The 21,173-nt window shown below is 40.9% G+C and overlaps 1 protein-coding gene across 24 annotated transcripts in view; it reads right to left on the reverse strand.

Moving 5' to 3' along the window:
* Positions 1 to 21,173, reverse strand: part of TNRC6B (trinucleotide repeat containing adaptor 6B) — a 243,814-nt gene that overhangs the window by 24,453 nt on the left and 198,188 nt on the right. For 15 of the 24 annotated variants that reach the window (XM_049115257.1, XM_025459083.3, XM_049115258.1 and 12 more), the window contains 8 exons: positions 18,428 to 20,773; positions 16,688 to 16,846; positions 15,143 to 15,318; positions 12,779 to 12,853; positions 11,863 to 11,908; positions 10,442 to 10,590; positions 9,051 to 9,221; positions 4,930 to 5,055 (listed from right to left, as the gene is read on the reverse strand). In XM_049115257.1, coding sequence (XP_048971214.1) covers positions 4,930 to 5,055; positions 9,051 to 9,221; positions 10,442 to 10,590; positions 11,863 to 11,908; positions 12,779 to 12,853; positions 15,143 to 15,318; positions 16,688 to 16,846; positions 18,428 to 20,773 — 3,248 coding nt within the window. The remainder of the gene's footprint in view (positions 1 to 4,929; positions 5,056 to 9,050; positions 9,222 to 10,441; positions 10,591 to 11,862; positions 11,909 to 12,778; positions 12,854 to 15,142; positions 15,319 to 16,687; positions 16,847 to 18,427; positions 20,774 to 21,173) is intronic. The other 9 variants (XM_025459179.3, XM_049115267.1, XM_049115265.1 and 6 more) reach the window with 3 other exon arrangements.

Consider the following 21,173-nt stretch of genomic DNA (forward strand, 5'->3'; position numbering starts at 1 on the left):
GTTCCTAGGCCATCAGCATTGTTTCTAATTTCCTTTCTAAAGGGAAAAGACTCTATGATTCATGGGAAATCTACTCTGCTTATTTTGTTTTCCAACCTGCTGGCCTCCAAAATAAATAGCCATTGTCTGAGCTTTCCTTTCTTCCCACTTCTTGGTTCAGTTTTAAAAGCTCTACTGAACAAATCAGCTAGTCTCTTGATCAACCCATTTCTCTTGAGTCTTGAGAATGTATGCTGTCCTTTGCCAAGAGCCCGTTCTTCCTACCCACCTCCAATATTCCTCTCCCTTGAAATTAGCTAAAGAAACCACCACTCAAAGTAAAACATGCGTATGATCCAGCAGTACCCTAGGAAACAAATTCATCCTAGGAGACAAATATAGGAATATTCATAGCAGCGCTGCTCATAATAGCAGAAATCTGGAAACTACCCAAATGTCTACTGGTAGTGGAAGAGATAAATGATGGTGTATTCATGTAACCGAGTACTGTATGAACCACAACTGCCCAAATCAACAGGGGAAAATCTTAGAAACGCTATTAAGCGAAAAAAGTCAGAGAAGGCTATATATTGCATGTTTTTGTTACATAAAAGGCAAAACCAAACTATACCGTTTCAAGACAGACAAATACAGAAAAGACTAGAAAGAAATGTTAACACAAGGTGTTTTTAATCTTTAAATTTAATTTGAATGCTAGCATCTCACATATGCCATAAATTGACAGTCATAAAGACTATAAAGGTTATCTTTGAGGACTTCCTGTTTAGCTTTACCCAACTTTTCACTTCCCCAGACTACACATGCACTGTCCTTCTCCATGAATACAAAAGGACCAGAGAGAAGCACCACTAGGCTTCTGGCAAATGGCTACTCATGCCTCGGCTGCAGAGTAATTAAAGTGCAGGTTTGCACATTCCCATAGCAGGGAGTTAATTATTCTGGCTTAAAAGCCCTTCAATCTCCAGCTGGGTTGGAGAAAGGGAAGATCTAGTTGGAGTCAATATGGCATTTAACGAAGCACTGCAGGTGCAAAATGACAGCAATTTAAAGCAAGACAAAAGCCTGATAGAATATGTTACTTTCTGAATATTTGAGCAACAGGAGGAAAAAGGCAAGGTAGAAACCCAAGACCTGGAACATCTGTAACAAATCTTTTTTTTTCTTTGTAACAAATCTTAAAGATGTGTTCCAATATCTTCTTTCTATGTTCACATTAAATCTGACTGCCTTTATTATTATTATTATTTTTTTAAGATTTGTTTATTTATTCGTGAGACACACAGAGAAAGGCAGAGACACAGGCAGAGGGAGAAGCAGACTCCATGCAGGGAGCCCGACCTGGGACTTGATCCCAGGTCTCCAGGATCATGCCCTGAACCAAAGGCAGATGCTCAATCACTCAACCGCTGAGCCACCCAGGCATCCCTGACTGCCTTTAATAAGGCAGTTAAAATAGATGTAAAATTTGATATTATTTATCAAAAAATTTAAAGTGTTCATGTCCCTTGACCTATAAATTTCATTCTGGGCAACTAAGTTTGGAAATAATGTGGGCATAGATCTATGTACAAGATTGCGTGTATGATCTACTGATGGGGCGCTTGGGTGGCTTAGTTGGTTAAGTGTTTGCCTTCAGCTCAGGTCATGATCTTGGGGTCTGAGATTGAGCCCCGTGTTGGGCTCCCTGCTCAATGGGGAGTCTGCTTCTCCCCCTCTCACTGTCCCTCCCCTCTGCTCATATGCATGCTCTCTCTGTTGAATAAATAAATAAAACATTTTTTAAAAAAGATCTATGGATAAAGGTTTCTCTATTACATTATATAACTGAAAAATTAGAAACAATTTAATATCCAATAATGGGGAAGAGAATGTTTCAGGAGGTCAAAATAAGTCTACCTGATAGAACATTATACCTTCTTCATTAAGAATAATCCACAAGGGCACCTGGGTGGCTCAGCTGGTTAAGCGCCTGCCTTTCTTTGACTCACATCATGATCTTGGACTCATGATCTCGGACTCCCAGGATCAAACCCCACATCAGGCTCCCTGCTCAGTGGGGAGTCTGCTTCTCCCTCTGCTCCTCACCCAGCTCCTGCTCTCACTCTGTTTTTCTCTCTTTCACATTAATAAGTAAAAAAAAAAAATATATTGAAAAAAAATGATCAACAGGAAAACTACATTGTAACAGGGAAAATACTAAGTATGATAGAAAGTTAACAGAAACAGCAGGATACAGTGACCATGAATGTCATTATGTGAAAAGCATGCCTGTACATGAACAGTCTGAATAGTGGATTTTGTAAAAATAATCCCTGTCATTGCATCGGGGTCAGGGGTTCTTGGAAGAAATTTTTCCATTATCTGAACTTTAAGTGTGGTTATTATATTGCCTTTACGTAAAGAAAAGAAAATTTGAGCTAACTCAACTGCCTTGTTTTTTAAAATATGGAAATATGAGGGGGGGGGGAACCAAAGTTTCCATTGTTTAATATTCTGCCCCCACTATGCATCAAATAAACATTAACCACATTATGCTAAATATACAAATCTCAAAAACATAGAACACAAATACTTTTCTACACAGAGCAGATACTTTGGCCATAAAGAGACTGGCAGCCCCTAAGTCTCAGACTAAGTTAACTGTGCTTTTCCTAATAATTCTACTTTTTAAACCATTCTGAAATGCATCTTCCCATAACTTGACATCTATTTACTCAAAATACGTGCCCTGCACAGTTTGTAGATGTTCAGGATCCAGCAGTGAACAAAGCAGACACAGACTCTGCCACTGGAAAGCCCAAGAGTGCTGGTGCCGTACTGTACAAAGCCTGGCTGGGGAGAGCCACTCTGACAAGGTGCCACTGCAGCAGATCTGAAGGAGGTGCAGATGGTGCCCCATGGCAACCTGTGAGAAGAGCAGTAGTGCTTGGTGCCCTAGGGCGAGCTGACTGGAGAGGCCAGATCTAACGGGAGGGAGGGTGGCAGGTGTGTGTGTGTGTGTGTGTGTGTGTGTGTGTGTGTGTGACACCAGGAGCATCGAGAGTCACAGTAAAGAGCTGGCTTTGTGTTCTTTTTTTTTTTTTTTTTTTAATTTTTATTTATTTATGATAGTCACACACAGAGAGAGAGAGAGAGAGGCAGAAACATAGGCAGAGGGAGAAGCAGGCACCATGCACCGGGAGCCCGACGTGGGATTCGATCCCGGGTCTCCAGGATCGCGCCCTGGGCCAAAGGCAGGCGCCAAACCGCTGCGCCACCCAGGGATCCCTGGCTTTGTGTTCTTAGTGAGAGAGGGAGTCATGAGAGGATAAAGTAGTAACACAATTGACCTTTAGCTTTCTGTGATGCTACAAAAGCTTCCTATCTGGACTATTCATTCAGTAGCCACCAACCAGGTGTGGCTATTTAACTTTAAATCAGTTAAAACTTCCGTTCTGAAGGTCCACTGGTTGCATTTCAAGTGCTCAGGTGGCTGAGGGCTACCCTGGACCGTGTGGTTTGAGAGGCTCGGTCAGAATGCTGAGTGGAGAATAGACTGGAGGCAGGCAGGTGCTGGATGAAGCCAGACCAGTCCGGAGGCCATTTCTGAGAGAGAAACAGTGGTTGCCTGCCTTGGGTCAGGTTAGAGGAGGCAGTAGAAAATCGCCAGATTCGGGACAGAGTTCTGAAGGGGGATTTGTTGATGGACTGGATGTGAGCTGAGGGGACTCCCCACTAGCTCTAAGATCTGTGGCCTGAGCACCTGCAGGGCGGGAGTGCCATTTACTTGGAGGAAGATGATGTTTTAGAGGGGAGTATGGGATAAATCACAAGTTCTGTTTTGGATATGCCGACTTGAAGTGCCTATAAAGCATCCTAATAGAGATGGCCAGAAGTCTGTGGAATTGAGAGGAGAGATCTGGGCTAAAGACATCATCTTGGAACTGTCAGTATTTAGAGTCATTCACTGGGTGAAATCACCCAGCCAGTGGCTGCAGGATGTTGAGAAGAAGGTCCAGGGCTCAGACTGGAGCTCTCTGATGTTGAATGTTGGGGAGGTAAGGAGGGGCTTGTAAAGGAGAGGGACAAGGAAAGGTGGGTGGCGAATGACTATACAAGGTGTCCAAAAGCCAAATGAATGAAAGCCTCCCTCAGACGGGAGGGCGTGATCAACTACATCAGATGCTGCTGATATGCCGAGTCAGAAGAGACTGGAGACTGGTGACCAGACCACAATATTCCACAACACAAAGGCCACCTGTGCCTGTCATAGCGTCTTAATTCTCCCTGCCACCACCTTACCTGGACTCTTGTGCTAGCTTTGTAATCGGCTCCTTTGCTCCAGTAAGTCTGCCATTCAAACATATTTATACATTACTGTCACTGTTATTTTTCTAAAACATAGGTTTTCCTACATTGCCACTCAGCTGAAAACTCTTGCCCAACACCACATTATCTATGGCAACAGTAGCTAAACTTCAGGGTGCTGATAAAAATCGCCATGGGGTGACTAGTTCCCAACTCCCAGGATTTTGTCTCCATAGAGTGGGGGAGACCTAGGAACTCAAATAAGTGAATAAAATCTTTAAAAATGAATAAATAAAAATCTTTGGTTTTTAACAAATTTTATTTACTTACTTGAGAGAGAAAGAGACTGCACAAGCACAGGGAGCAGCAGAGCAAGAGGGAGAAACAAGCTTCTCACTGAGCAGGGAGCCCAATATGGGACTCAATACCAGGACCCTTGGATCACGACCCAAGCCGAAGGCAGATGCTTAACTGAGCCACCCAGGTGCCCCTAAATAAATAAAAATCTTGATCTGGATTCTTTATACTTTAGACATTTAGGTAACTATTATTCCTTTTATGCCCACAAAATCTTCCAGTTGGCAACTGGTAACTACCTGGATGGGCTTTATTGCTGAACTGTGGAAACATAAAATTGCTTACCTGGGGGGAAATAAACTGGGGAGGCACTTGCGCCCGGAGATTAGGAGAAGAATTTAGTGGCTGCACTGGTGTGTGCATACCTCTCGATTGTGCTGTGCTATTTCCAAACAAACCATGATTGCCACCCTGTAAACATAACAGCAACAGTAAGGCTTTTTTGTTAATGTAAGAAAATGCAAAAAAGAAACAGTTTTGGTTTTCTATCCTTCAGAAGTATACCCTGTGTTCCATGGAATCACAGAATTTTATAACTGAAAAGTTCCTGGTCTTGGAATACTTGGGAAAATTATTCAAATCAAATCATGCACATAGCACCACCACCCCTGCAGTCTGATGTACTCTATAACTGAAAGGGTAAAATCTGGTCAAATGTTTTAAAAAAGTATTATTTTTTCTTTTTGTAATTGAAAGGTATAGGCAATATAATGTTTATTTCAACTTCTCTTTAACGATTGAATTCACCAAATTTATTCTCAAGTCCAATAATCTGAGCTCCATCTTGAAAGGCACCTGAGTATAAATGCAGGCTTCTAAGTAATATCAGCTATAAAAACAACACTAGGACATTAATGTCTCTGAACTGATTGATTAGTTCAATCATAGAATCAGTGCCACCAAATTGTAGCCTATGTCCATGGGAACATTACTCCAGATCCGAATACTCTTTCTTATCTGGGTCTGCTTGACCCCTTCTTTGCTAGGTGATAAAATCTAAATCAAGAGTGAGATTTAAAAAATAAAAATAAAATAAAAAAGCAGAAAAGGCAAAAAGTGGAAAACCATTACAGGGACACCAAAAAAACCATTACTCACCTGTAACTTCTCATTCCAATGTATGAATATTAGTCTGGTTAAAAATAAGCTTAATTCCCTGATTTCTGGAGGACCAACTCACTGGAGCACTTCTAGACTATTCTAATCAAAGAGCTATAGAAAACTGGGCTATATGGCCCTTCTGTTCGGACTTGTTTTAAGCCGAGAAAAACCCTTTCAGCAAAGAATTTGTATTTGACAACTTGACACTGTTCCCTCTGTCTGAGGAAAGCTTCTCCACCATCTTCACTGGGCCTCTTCGAGGCTCAGCTCAGAGGTCATCCTTATAGAGGAAGTCTTCCCCAAACCTTCTTCCTCATTTCATATTCAAATTAACTGAGCCCACCTCTATGTTCTCAAAACACTTTCAACACTCTTTGATAGCAACCATCAGCAAGTCATATTCATTTTCCATTCTGTCTTTCCACCATCAGCTTAATACTTTCCTTCTTTGTAGTCCTAGAACTTAGTAAAATCCTAGTCTGTAGGATGCAAAACATCATGACCCACCAATTCTATATACTTGACAAAATCTCACTTAGTGAAGACAGCTGCACCACTGCTTATACCAAGTATATGTATTCTGAACTAAAGTCACCATCTTCTCCCTGACATGGTGGAGATTAAGGTAATTTTAAAGAATTCTATAACAGCACCATTCAGTTCTAGAACACTAAAGATATTCCAATGGCTTAATGATTCAAAATAGATTAAGGGATTGCTACTGGAAAATTAATGAACTTAAAAGCACTGAAAATAAAAATGGCTATGAACGTAAAGTAGAAAAGGCAATCAAAATCTGTGTATATCTCATATAACAAAATCAAAGATCCGCCATGAATTTTAAATCTCCCAAAAGACTGTTTAAACATGAAAAGACCTTTAATTCTACAAGCTATAATGTCTCCACTTCCCCTGTCTTACTAATAATCATCAAACTGTCACTCTAAGGTGACATAGTTTGGCTTTAACTTTTCTGAGATCTTGATAGTTGGCAGCTTCCCTACTGATCATTCTCAAGAACACAGGAACGTCTGTTTTGCTGAGAATGTTCTGCTAAAATCATTCTCACACTTTACTATCAAAGTAATGACCTAGTTATCAGATGCTAATGATTCATGGTAGGGTCCTTGGATGGTGGGATTTCTGGTAGCTGAAGTCCTTGCCAGAATCCATGTTTTAAAAAGTCCAAAACTGCTCTGTGAGGACCATTTTAAATTCCAACCTCTCTTTTGGAAAGAAATATTAGAAGGAATTTGCCTTTTTTTAGTTTTTTAAAAATTAGGCCCTACTACACATTCTCAGTGGACAGATGTCATGCTGCCCCATCGCCCAGAGGTTTTAGGTTATCTTTATCAAGTGTCTCTAAAGTCATATCAAGCCCTATGATAGGTATGTCTGATATGGATAATAGTACAGATGAGTCAACAGGAGTCTATCAAAAAACACCTTCTCTCTTTTTAAATATGGAATGTTGGCACTGCTACTCATTTTTTTTGACTATTCTGCACAGTAATACATTTAGTGGCAATCACACACAATTTTTTAAAAAACTGTATTTAGAAATTAGGAAAATGGTCATCAAATGCTTCTATATAAGTTTATGGCTTCTACATATGTTAATGTTCATCTGGTTATTTCCATTTTTAAAAATATGGTTATTTCTAGAGCTCCACTGTTGTATATAAGTCCCCTAAATAAAAACCCTTTTACAGGGACCTGAATCCTAGTATTTATTGGTGATATCTGCCTCAACTATTTTCAAACTCACTGAAAATCTGTCACTTGAAAATAAAAATCTTACGTTTTAATTTTTAATTATGAAGTATATTAAGTCTGCATGAAAATGGCATAAAAGAACCATGACCATATTTACATAAAACGTGTACCCATTAGATTCACAATGGATTTTGTAGCAATCCATTTTTAGGATTAAAAACACCCAAAGAGGAATGATCTTTTCTTAGAGTCCAGTGCTGGCTACTATGGCTGGTCTATTATACTAAAAATTATATACTAAAGGCTTTTGATAAATGTGCAATCCTGTAGGCGTCTGTAATCATCATTAATCAAGAGAGGTAGGACTGTTTTATATTTTCTATACCTCAGTCCGAAACAAATGAGCTGCCCAAAACCATGAATATAATTATTTCTTCTCTGTTTATATAAGCAATACACGTCTATGTCCTCTGTGGAAACATTAAGAAAAAGAATGAAATATAAAAAAAGAAAACAAGAAATTACCCGTAACGCCCAAACTAGAAAAACCAACTGAACACATGGACATTATATGATCCATTTTTAACATGTGCTAAAGCAATAATCAGAAAGCATATGAAAGACCTGTGTACACCTGGAGGACTATGATGTGGAGGACTAAAGGTATGTTTTATATATCTTTTCACTTGTAATGTGAAAGTCAGCATGTGGAAACAAAATAGATATAATAATTAAAAGTCCTTCCATGACATCCTAAGGTGAGAGTCACAGTGACAGGTCAGTGGTCACAGTACTGTGGCTAGGAATATATCATCAGTCACCATTCACAAGGGAATTGTCTCCAAATTCCTGGTTTTCTCCCCGACAACCACCCTGGAGCTGCTGTGGGGCAACAGAGGCCAGCAGTGCTGCATCAGGCCTATGAAGGTGAGGGGGCCTCAGGGGCCAGCCCTGCCAGTTTGGCTCTTGGTGCAGAGCCCCTCCCAGGAAGACTGAGGCCACCCCTATGAAATGGGCAGCTCCAGGCTAGATGGAACCGCCATGTCTGAGCAACATCCAGGCTTCCCAAAGCTCTTCTATCAAATTACCTCTCCCTGGGTAATGACTATATTTTAACTTAAAGACACTAGATTTTAAGATGCTGTAAAGCTCAAGTATTTACTCTTACTAGTTTTGCTGCTATTTTCTAATTAGAAGTTTTACTAAATCAAAAGGACTTCAAAAGTATCACTTGCCATTCAATCTAATGTCAAGAATGGCAAATCCGTTGCTAAGTTAGATGACGTAAGGTACCTATGTAGCCTCCTTAACATTTTCCTAAGCCAGTTTATTAGTTAACTTCTTAAATGTGAAATTAGGACCAAAAATGAGAAGACGAAAGAAACAAATTTAAAATAAAATCCATGTTGAGAAAATATGAAGAGAGATGGGTTCTACGGGCTGAGAGATCTAAAGCCTATACTTAGTATCATTCTGTGCATTCAGTAATCAACAAATTTCCCAAGACAGACAAATGATGCAATGAACTGCAGACCAGGGCCAAGGCAAGGCCACAGTCAAGCAGTTATAAATTTGAGAGGCCTCCTTACTTGTCTAGCAGCGAAGTTTTGGGGGTTGAGCCCTGTGCCGATTGCTCCAAGGCTGACGTTGGGTAGTGTGGAACCAGAGGGAGACAGCTTGTAGCTGGGAGAAGGGGAGAAGGGAGAGCAGGGAGCCTCATCCCCAAGGCACCCATCTTGATTGGAGAAAGGCAAAGTCAGCTGAAAAGTAGTAGGAGTTAGCCAATCACAATGAGTGTTGGTTAGTGAAGCAACAGAATGCAAGAAGGGACAAGAGAGAAACACTAGGAACAAACAGAGTTAGAGTGTATTAGCAATAAACGAGGATGGAATTTGGATCTGATCAGAGTCATCACACTTGGCCCAACAGACACCATCTGTCACCTCTGATATGGATTTTTTCTTATCCTCTAAGTAACACATTCTGTCCATTGCACTAAGATAAAAATTGCCAGACTCTGAATTTTTATGCATCTAATATTGATTACTCTATGTGGCTGCTGAAACAAAAGCCAGAGTAATCTTATGAATCTGTTGCTGCCTGAAACAGCATTATCAATAACGTCAAAAATTTGCCAGATCAAAAACTTTTTTTTTTTTTTTTTTTTTTTTTTTTAGATTTTATTTATTTATTCATGGGAGACACAGGCAGAGGGAGAAGCAGGCTCCATGCAGAGAGCCTGACGTAGGACTCAATCCTGGGACTCCAAGATCACGCCCTGGGCTGAAGGCGGAGCTAAACCGCTGAGCCACCCAGGCTGCCCAAACTTTTGGTTTTTATTGCTTTCTGAAGACCAGGGCCATGACAAATCAGTATTCTGAATCAAGGAATTATTTCCTCCAATTGGAAAGACAAGAATCAAAAACAAATAGGTATTCATGACTTCTTTAAATCAGGTTGAGAATTTGAACAGTATACCATTATAACTCACAATAGGTCACTAGAGAAATGGAGAAAGAACAAAGGAACTCTCTTAGAAATATCAAAAGAGAACGTTCTGGAACATCTTAACAAAGCTAGAAGGGAAGGCCTTAGGAGATACGAATTATCTGCACGATATCCCAAATTTAATTTCTCACTGTACAGCAGAATAAATTGGTCTCTAAAATTTCTTCCACACATTTCGCATTCCCACTATAAAAAGTCAGACCATTTATTTCCCCCTTCCAAACTTCATAAAATTTCTAAAAACTCAGACCTTCTTCATAATACTCACATACTACAGACAGATGGTTCTAGCTTCTGCCTAGTCACCTGTTGACATCAACTGTTTTCATGTCAACACTTAAATGCAGGTGATGTTTATGTTTTGCTCATTAATTAATTCAGTGACTCTGTGCTTCCTCCTGGAATCAATTATCAAAAGAACAAATGGGAACCAAAGTGGTTCGCATGAATTATCTTAAAGGATTTGACTCACCTTCTCGAAATAAGGCCCACTATCTGTGGTTCCCATGTCTTTGGAATTAGGTGGACGGAACCCAGATCGATCCTTCCTCATGATATCATTAAAATCCCCGAGATTCATTGCTCGCTTGTCCACGTCAAATTTTTTATCTGGAAGGCTCCCTGAAAAGTAACACAGAAGTGAAAATTTCAAGAACAAATATCTCCCTCATGATGGGGGTGGGGGGGGTACCGGTCCCATTCTTCTCCCTGAGGTGCTGGGCATAAGACCATGAGGGATCCTCTTGGTTCAGGCCCCCAGGGGCACGTGTGGATCCTTTTGTTCCTTCTTAAAAAACTTGTGTCAGTTGTAGCTTGTTTTCAATGGAAGATTGAAAGAGAGATTTAGGGCCAACCTGGTAAAAATCTGACTAAAAAAATAGTTCCACTGGTTATTGACATGTTTGATGACTATAACTCACTCATAAAATCAAATGCACTTCGTGAGAGAGTTTGTCTCCTGCTGTTGTTTTAGCATCTGCTAGATAAATGGGTGGGGTTGTGACACAGTTATTGAGAATAAAAAGGCCTAAGAGGCATAGCTGTTGCCCTAGAATTTAAAACTTAGAGTTGGGCACATTAAGTGAACAAGAGATTTCCCAAGTACCATGACTACTACTCCTTTTCTTCACAGCTCTGGAAATTTGCTATTATATACTGACATGATCAGTGCCCCTGGAAACTCATTTTTTCGTCACTCTTAGATTTTAAAATATCATAGATCAGACTATCTCCCTTATGACCTAGGACTATTTTCCTTTTTCCTTGGTTTGATTCTTTTTAAGTTCCTCAAGGTGAGCAATAGCATCATGGTGACGATCCCACAGACTAGGGGCTAACATGGCAACTGCTCCACTTAGGGTGGGAGAACTCATCAATAATGAAACATTCCAGTGCAGACAGGACTACCAACCTGAGAACAGAGTCTGGCAGGGCCACAGACATACTTTGGCCACACACTAGTTTTTAAAATCTGAATTAGTTTCCAATATTTAAGAATCAGGATGTCAATTTATGTCTGAATTTCTGGCCTCGCTCGCCAACTGGAAGCTCTGACAAAGCTGAACCCTTACTCTCCATGGCAACAACTGTTAAGGCCAGAGCAAGGCTGATTCCTTTATCCTGGAGATGGTACATATTCCCCCGACAGCTAACCAGTGGCCTTCAACTCCCAATTTCTTATACCTGGTACATGACACTCATTTTGTTACTTTCCTGGATCCCGCAACTATTTGAGTTTTCAATCCCTAGTGTCCAGGATGGTCCTTTATGTCTGCTGAATGGCACCCATCCCAACTCAAGCTGAGCAGGGATCCAATATAACATCATTTTTTTTTTTCAATATAACATCATTAATCACAATATACCCATTCATATTAGTAGAGTGATACACACCTACAGACAAATCCATTTTGCTGCCTGGATTATCTTCAGTTTGACTCTGAAAAAGAAGCAACAGGGAGGGAGGATTAAAGGTTTGAATTTGCAACATCTGTATGAGAGAGATAAAAAAATGGCATTATTTACGTGAGAGTTGTGGCGTACTATTGGTACTCTACATGGTCCTTTGACATAAACCTTATACTGGAATGAAGACAAGATCACTGATGATGTGACTAATTTTATTGCCTACGGTGTCCATATTCCCACATTCAATTTTCACATAGAATTAGCTTCAGTAACTCTATGGACAGAGCAATAGCTAAATAGCTGCTTAGAGAAATAAGTTCCAGTCGGCTCAGGATCAAATTCCACGAGTGTCAGCCAAATGATGACAACCTCTTCTCGTGACTTGTCCAGTCATCAAATCTGGAAATGTGCAGCCAAGTCAAGCTATCTGTCTTTTGGCAACTAGGGATGGGGTGTCCCACAATGTTCCCGAGAGATTTAAAGAGAGAGAGAGAGAGACAGAGAGAGAGAGAGAAATCCTACAAGAATTCCCTATATAATTAATTACAAATAGTTCCCCTACTTATTTTATTGTTGCTGCTATTTTCAAAACTGTAATATGAAAACTGGTACAGTATTAGTCAGGGAACGTTACGTAAGTTTTAAGGCCTGGCTCTTTCTGCCCCTAACCACTTAAGGAAAAGGACACAAGGACTACAAATTCAAAAGCCATAGCCTTTAAATATTGGAGTATTTCATTAAGAATAAAAGAATAGAGGACAAATACTGCTAAATCCAAATCAGAAACACTGTTTAACCAGTTTCTAAATCTGTAATGTTGTACTCTAGTGGCAGCGGTCTTCACATTTGTACTAAAAGTAAAAGCTGGGCTGTATTACACATAAAAGAAAATGAAACTTACCAGCAATCCCATATTTGAAAACTGTTTGGCAAGAGGATTCATCCATGAATCATTGTTTCCTCCTTTCAGTGAGCACTACAGAAATGAAATACATAACCTCAGAACCAAATTATTTTATCTCACTTCTTATCAGTTAGATTTATGTACTGATTGAAAATGCAGAACCAACAGTTTACCTTTCTGAGCCCAAATTTCCCTCTTTAACTGTGGTTATTTTGATATTTTATCCATTAGTCTGAAAGAGTAATAAGCTTTAGTTCTATCTATATTTTCATTCTTATTTGATTCGTCACACTGAGTTAGAACTGGAAAAATACATGGTTAGCTGGTGTTTTGTTTTATTTTAAGATTTTATTTATTAATTTGAGAGAGAGAGCGAGAGAGCGCGCACACGCACAAGTAGGGGAGAGAGAGGGGGAGAAGCAGACTCCTTGCTGAGCAGGGAGCACTACACGAGGCTCAATCCCACGATCCCAAGATCATGACCTGAACCAAAGGCAGATGCTTAACCAACTGAGCCAGCCAGGAGCCCCTGAGTTTTTGTTTCTTAAGGGACAAACTAGTTTCTCCCCAGAATAGGACATCCAACACCAGCTCCACTTTTACTTCTATGGAGAAGGTAGGTGGAACAATGATGAGGAGTTGGTGGGGATGGGGTGATGGGGCTTTGCTTACTTGTACATTCTACAAATAAAAACTGTTTTGATATTTGTTATGTTGATTTTACTATTCTTCAAAGTGAATAAGTTCACTTAAGTTCAGTCACAGGTTTTAAGGTCAAAAAAGCCCTCACTGTAGGGAGGGTAGAATTGGTAGTTTTTGTTTAATACAAACAGTTTCAGTTTTGCAGATGAAAAGTTTTGTGGCTAGATGTGGCGATGGTTGCACAATAGCGTGAATATAATCACCACTACTGAACTGCCTGTGCACTTAAAAATGGTTACAATGGTAAATTTTACATTATCTGTCTTTGATCACAATCAGTTAAAAAAAAAAGGCCCTTGGACACAAAAGGTCAGAATTGTCAGTTGTGGAGCAGAAATGCCAAATTTCAACTGAGCTGAATCAGTTATGTCTCAGGGCCACCTGAGTGGGCCAGCACCTTTCCTTCACTCACTTCTGTCAATCAGCAGTATTCCTCAACTGTCTTTTTTTCTGTCTTGTTGGGAATTTGTAAATGACAAAAAAAGCCACAACAAGCCAGATAACAGGCGAGTACAAAGATACTGAGAATTTTACGGATTAATTCCATCTGTGACTAGGGGGAGGCAAAGCAATCCTTAGAAGGGAAATTGTAACTAGCTGCTTAAACAGGATGCCTCCAAGATAAACAACCTATGTGTTTAGGCTATCAAGTTACCGTATGCAGAACAACATTAATATCCTACAGCAAAGGGGATAAAGGCATAACCCCCTTAGCTGACTGAAGACCTTCCAGGACAGTACTTGGTATTTGAAACCAGGACAATATTCACTGTGAAGTGTTTCATGGGGCAGCAAGGCTCCCATGTTGAAATTAAATATATGACTGCCTATTTCTAATTTTCATCAATTTCTCTGCAGAAGGGAAAGAATGCCTCTGCTGGGAGAACGGTTCAGGTTCAAAGACTTGTTCTAGACTGAAACCAAAGTCCTCATCAAATTATGCAAATCAAAGGAGAAACGGCGTTGCTCTAAGACATGGAAAATGACAACTTAATTCCTTTTTTTTTTTTTAATTAAGTAGGCTCCATACCCAGCGTGGATCCCAACATGGGGCTTGAACTCACAACTCTGAGATTAAGAGTCGGATGCTTAACCAACTGAGCCACTCAGGAGCCCTGGAAAGTGACTTTACAACACAACCTGGTACAGGATATAGATAAATCATTTGGTTGCTACAGTAGGGTTATGTACTGGCACTTCACTTTGTTGGAAGAATGATTCTGGGTTTTGGAATCTCCCGAATCGGATAAAAACCAGTCATGCTGATTGCCACTGGAAAAGCTGTCATTCTTTGGTTTCTCTTCTATATATCATGGGGACTACCCTAAGGACTTCCTTGGCTTTAGAATCCAAAAGCATAAAACATTTATAAAGTGTGCCTTGAAAGCTTCCAAAGAATTATTATCATATGGAAACTAAAAGTAAAAAAAAAATCTCCTGTCTTTGAAAATTCCATTTTACTCACAGCAACAGCTCTGTAGTTTGAGGTTTCAAGGTCATGGGGAAGGAAGATGAGGAGTAAAGAGGAAGTAATTATTTGCTCTTAAGAAAATATTTTCACCCTTACTTAGGACTTCAGGGACTCCTTCCATGAGAAAATTCTCAGTTCTGCCTTCTAAGAACAAAGAAACAAGCTCGATCATTTCTAAAGCGGGCTACCTTCATTTGCTTCTTTCCTCCTTGTCCCCAGCTTGCTGAGTTGTGGGAGGAAGCACTTCCCTGAGAGCCGGCGGTGTTCCAGACTCCTCCATCATCCTCCTCCTCCCAGCTGGGATGGCGAGTTCCCGTCACTGGACCGTCACTCTCCCCCCAGCCGTCTTGCATAGATTTGGAATCTTTAAGAAAAAAATGGACAAATCGTATGCAATAGCTACATATTAACAATAATCACAATGATCAGTCCTTATGAATGCAGCATTTTAGGGTATTTGTGATCTTATCTAATCCACCTCTGTGGCGAGGCCAATATTCTAGCCCCTTCCACATTCGTATTACCCAAAGGGTAAGTATATCTATAGCTTTAACTATACGATCCTGAAGGAGAGAAGACTTTTTTAAACTGTGAAGGTTTTGTGATGGAAGAGTGATTCTAAGGTTGGAAAGACACAAAAAAATCCAGACCATACTGCTGAAGTATCTCCTTGTGCCAAGGGTCTGGCTAATGTCTTCCAACAGCCATTTTGGATCTATTTCAAGTCTACAGTGTGGTATTTCCCATGATGATACAACCAATTTTACAGTGAAAATCATGATGAAATCATGTCTTTGTAAAACTATTTCTATGAAGTGGATTCATAATTTTTTAAATGCACAGACACAAGAATGAATTTCTAGAATATAGCTAAGATTGTACTTCTTCATGTGGCACTATAAGAGTCATAAATATCATACAATAAAATTGACAACAGAATTTATTATTTTTGCTCAAATTTTGAGCATTCACTATGACCACATTTTTAAATCAAAAGATAATTTTTTAAGTCTGCAATATGGCAGAAAAGAGATGCTGGAATACTTTTTAAGAAAATGACAAACAAGTGAAAATGGGCACTCGAAATTGAATTTTTCAACCAAGGAACATCCAATGAGACATTCCATAGCATTGGTTTACAAAGTTTTGCAAATTACTGTGACTACACATTGCCAGCTGGATCAAGTATAGCTTAGACTTTCAATGATTTATGAATAAGTGTGACATGCTTTGTATTAAAAACTCAAACGAACAAATCTTTGTTGGGTTCAAGAAACCTTAAATGCTTCTACGTGGGTGGAAGTATGAGAGGAGAGACAAAGGGATGAGGAAGAAACAGAACGATGAAGTCAGTGAGCAGCAGAGACTGTGTCCCACATTAAAAGCCAGGAAAGTCTTTTTAAATTACACTAACAAAGGAGCAGAAATGCAAAATAGGAATGGTGAGCAATATTTAAGTTACTGGCAAAAAAAAGCACCATGTCAACATTTCAATTCTGGCCAGATACTAAACCTAACTTAAAATCAACAAAATTAACTTAGGACTTCTAGTTCACTCTAAGCATGTTAACATATGCAAAGCTAAGTCGCTACCATTTGGTACTAATCATTTATTAAAGGGTCATGGTCCTGAATCTCTTCAAACAGTAGTTGAAACATTAGAACAGCCCTCACCAAAATGTCTGGCCCCCAAATTAATGGAGGCTCCCTCCCAAATAATGCTGTACACTTACTAGGTTTCATGGCATTTGGAGCGTTGGAGGGTGCATTCCCCCAGCCCGTGGTCGATGCTCCCGTGTCATCCATTTCGCCCCACCCAGGACTGCTTTCGTTTGGCTCACCCCAAGCTGAAGTACCATTATCTGGAGCAGGTGGTGTGCTTTTGCTCCAGACTGTAAAGAAAGAAAATGGGTCTCTAAGAATGATCTGTTAAATGAAGCATCCTAATATCCAGGGAGTGGGGAGTGAAGGTGGGAGGAACAGGCTCTCCTATGCTCTGTCGGCAGAAATATGAATGGGTTCCACCCTCAGGAAGCATTGTCACTTTAACTTTTGGCCCAGTAACTCCACTGCCGAAATTATACCATAGATATACTTGTAGAGTACATAAAATTATAGGTACAACAATGCTTACTGTAACACTGTGGGAAACCATTTGGAAGCAACCTAAATATCTATCACAAAGGCACTGGTTAGACCAATTACGTCACCCATGAAATACTGTACACAAAGCAAATAAAAGACAAAAATGTATGTGCTAACATGGAAAGTTTTAAAGTATGATGGAAAAAGCAAGGAGAAGAACAGTGTATATAGTACAATCTCTTCTGTGTAAAATCTGTAAAAGATAGATATATTTTGCTATAGGTATGAAGAAAATTTTTGAATGAGACACAAAATGCTACGAGATTCATTATGTGTGGGAAGAGACCCTAGGGGCTAAGATTCTTTTTATTTATTACGTTTTGATTTTCCCTACAGTTTGAAGGTTTTCATTATATGGCTAATAAATTTTTTTCACATCTTAGCAGGTTTTGTGCTAGATAGGGAATTAATGAACAATCTTTATTTCCTTCCTCATTCTTTTCAATATTTGAGGGAAAAAAAAAAAAGAACTAGTTAAAAGCAATCATTTTCTAAGTGGCCATAACTGCATTCACCGAACACTAGGTTTATCTGAGGAGTGGAAAACGAAGTATTAATTCTAACTGAAAGAAAAAAACAAAAAAACACCTGAACAGTGCATCCCCTTAGTTTGTTGAATTATATGCTTTATGGGGACATTCAAGTCGACAATGCCAACGACGGTATTACTAGCACTACTTTCAATTTACCAGGTATGGTATTTCTATCCAAATAGAGGAAGAAGAAAGTTTAATTCTGGGCAACTAATGATCATGAGAAAATAATTTCTTATACGAAGTACTCCACTACCAGAGGTGACCATTAAAAATCATCTGGAAAACGACTGAAATCTTCCAGATCCAGCCATGCTACAGCATTCTGATGGCCCCTTCGAGAACAACACAAAAAACCTCCCTTCACCAGGGAAGGAGAAACACAGAGGATATGTTCCTGAGTAGAAACTGAATGGAAATCAGGTCTACTTCTGCTACTATTTTAATTCTTCATTTTTAAATCTGGAGCATGGTTTGTTTAGCGCCCAAGATACATTTTTTTGGATTCTGCAAGACCAATACAATTACAAAAAAAACAAAACAAACGAAAAAAAACCCCACCAACTTTGGGAGACTACCACAGGGATGCCATCTTTTTCCTTTTGCCAAGAAAGAACATTAAAAGGTACCACCAGCATCTGTTTTCACTATCATTTTATAAAAAGAAAGCTTCTGTTTACAGTAGAGTATGGTTAATGTAGAAAGATTTCTAGAATACAGCCAAGGAATAAATGCAGCTTAATAAAAATTTAGGATTTTTGTTTATCAAACCCGCAAGAAGCAGCCATTGCCTACCTGATGCTGATTTACTGGTCATCGGGGTAGGCAGGTTTGGTTCTCGAGGTGCTGGGCCCCCTTGGGAATTCTTATCCCACAGATTCACATTCTTGTAGTTATAGCTGTTAGGGTCTCCCCATGCTGAAGTGCCATCATCGATGTCCATTTTCCGACTAATTGACTGTGGGGATGGCTCTTCCCAACCACTGGGTTCCTCGTCCTTAGGGGTTACTGGCTGTGGCCCACTGCTCCAGTTGGAATTGGAAGGTCGTCCGTTGCCTGGAGGTGGTGGTGGGGGGCCTCCCCATGAACCAGAAGCCTCTGGTTGTGGTGGCGGTGGCTGCTGTGGCTGCTGCTGCTGTTGGTGCTGTTTATGCCAGGAATTGGGCTGTCTGCCAGTCTCAGTCCACGCTGGAGACCTTTTGCAATCTTCCCACCCACCTTTGGAAGCTAGGCTTGCATTCCCGCTGTTCCCCCAAGTTCCAATTTCATTCTGCCCTCCTTCTCCCCATCCAGACACAGGTTTGCTTGCAGAACTTTCCCAACTGCTGTTTTTCGCCTGATCAACTTCCTCTCCCCAACCATTCTTCCCAGAAGTCCATCCTTGATTGGGCTGGCGTCCCCCTCCCCACCCCTGATCCTTGCTGGAGTTCTCATTCCAAGAGGAAGATGTCTTTTCATCTGGTCGTCCGCCTCCCCAGTTGGAAGAGTTGTTGTTCTTATAGTCATTCCAGCCTCCTGTGTTCTTGGGGTCTTTCCACTCTGTAGAGGCTGAGAGCTCCCCCCATCCAGACTTCATTTGATTGCTTTGGCTGGGTGCATCTCCCCAGCCCCCTGAGTTCTTGGTCTGTGTGGCAGCGCTCTCCCACCCCTCAGTTCCTTTGTCCGATTTCCCCTCAGGCCTTGGCACCTCTTCAATATCCCACACAGTGTCCTGCTTAATTTGAGTTTGGCCCCAGCCAGTGTTTGAGAGCACCCTGGGGTCCAAATCAGTTCGGCTCAAAAGAGTCTGTAAGACAGCCTGACAATCAGGATGTGTGGGCCGGTATGACCGACGGCCAGAATTATGACTGTCACTACTTCCTGCTTTGTGGTTGCTTCCAGTGCTTTGACCTCCAACTTCACTTCCTGTGGAGCTGGAAGATCTTCCCCAACAGGGAGCCTGGGCATTGCCTTGGTTTTCAGGGAGGGGGTGGCCCTTTTGATTGTCCCATGCTCCAGTGCTAGAATTTGGTTGGTTTGGACCACTCCATTCTCCAATTTTCAACTCATCAGACCCAGTCGGCTGTTTCCATTCTCCCTGAGAGACCCCAGATGTCATTTTGTTCCCTTCACCCCATTTGTTGTCATTAGAGTCCTGAGGGCCAAAGTTCCAGGACCCACCCGTAGACCTGTTATTGTCCCAAGAGTCATTTTTTGACCCAGATGATTTCTGAACAGAAGCTCCTTTCCAGGAGTCCTCTCTATCTTTTCCATTGTTCCCATTGTTTCCAGAATTGCTTTGTCCAGAGGCTGTGTCAGTTCCAGAAGGCCCCCTAGCTGCACCCCAAGATCCAACACTCCCAGTCTTTCGATCTCCAGTGCTTTGTGAAGGGGCATCAGTGCTCCTGGAGGCGTTCCCCAAGCCCATTCCAAAGGGCATTCCCTTATTCTCCATGGGGTTTGGTGAACTTAAGTTCAAGGAGTTAGTGTTTCCATTTTTTGGTCCATCAGTGTTATGAATCTGAGCCTGTTCTCTGCCAGAGACAACAAAATTAACACCCGCATTTTCCATCTTTGACTGCTGTTCCCTGGATGCCTGACCTACTGTGCTAACCTGTGCACTGGAATTACTAGTATCCGTTTCCAATGCCCCTTTCCTAGAATTTCCTTCTTGGACCAGCGCTGGCCAGGCAGATGGGTTGCTATTTGGGTTAAAGTTGCTGAAGCCAGAGCCAGGTCCAATTCTATCCTGACCACTCACATTCCTCCAATTTCCTAGTCCATTGTTGCTCTCTGTTGTAGAGTTGGAAGATTGAACAGATTTAGTCTTAGGGTCAGATTTCCAGACCCCAAGATTACATTCGTTCCCAGAACTTGCAGACTGGCACTGGCTCCCTTTTCCTTTGTTACTAGTGGTGCTTCCTGGCAGAGTGCTCTTCTCAGAGCCAGGGTTCGAGGCACTGTTGTTATCGGTGGTGTTTTCGGAAGAAGACTCAGTGTCTTTGCTGGCAATACAAGGCCACTCTTCCACGTCAGACCCGTCTACAATCACCTTGTCCCAGGTGTGAATTGGGTTGGGGGAGGCGCCGTTGTTGGAGGAGGCTCCCGGGCCCCAAGTGGAATTTGCATAATTTGAAGCAGCAGCACCTCCAAGGGTTGACTCTGGGAAAGAGATTATCTTATCAATCACAGCTACACATGCATGCTCTATTAACACCTCAAGCTCAAACTGCCCCTAAGAGAGCTCATACAGTTCCCCACAAACTCAATTCTCTACCCAGTTGCCTGTCTTGGTTAACTGCGTCACACTTGTGCTAGTTATCTCTTCTCTTTCATTTTGCCAGGTTGCTATATTGCTAAGTGTAACTCCACCACATTTCTCAAGGCTACACCACATTTCCCCTTGTCATTCCTATTGACAGAGAAGGGCCTTCTTAGATCTTGAGATAATGTAGTAACACCCTCAACTTGCTTTCTATCTCCAATCTACTCTGAACACTCCTGGCTAGAGTAATTGTTCTGAAGCACACCTTCAATTAGATCACTGCTATAGGGGAAGCTC

This window comes from Canis lupus, chromosome 10 (assembly GCF_003254725.2).
Source record: "Canis lupus dingo isolate Sandy chromosome 10, ASM325472v2, whole genome shotgun sequence".
Classification (NCBI taxonomy): domain Eukaryota; kingdom Metazoa; phylum Chordata; class Mammalia; order Carnivora; family Canidae; genus Canis; species Canis lupus.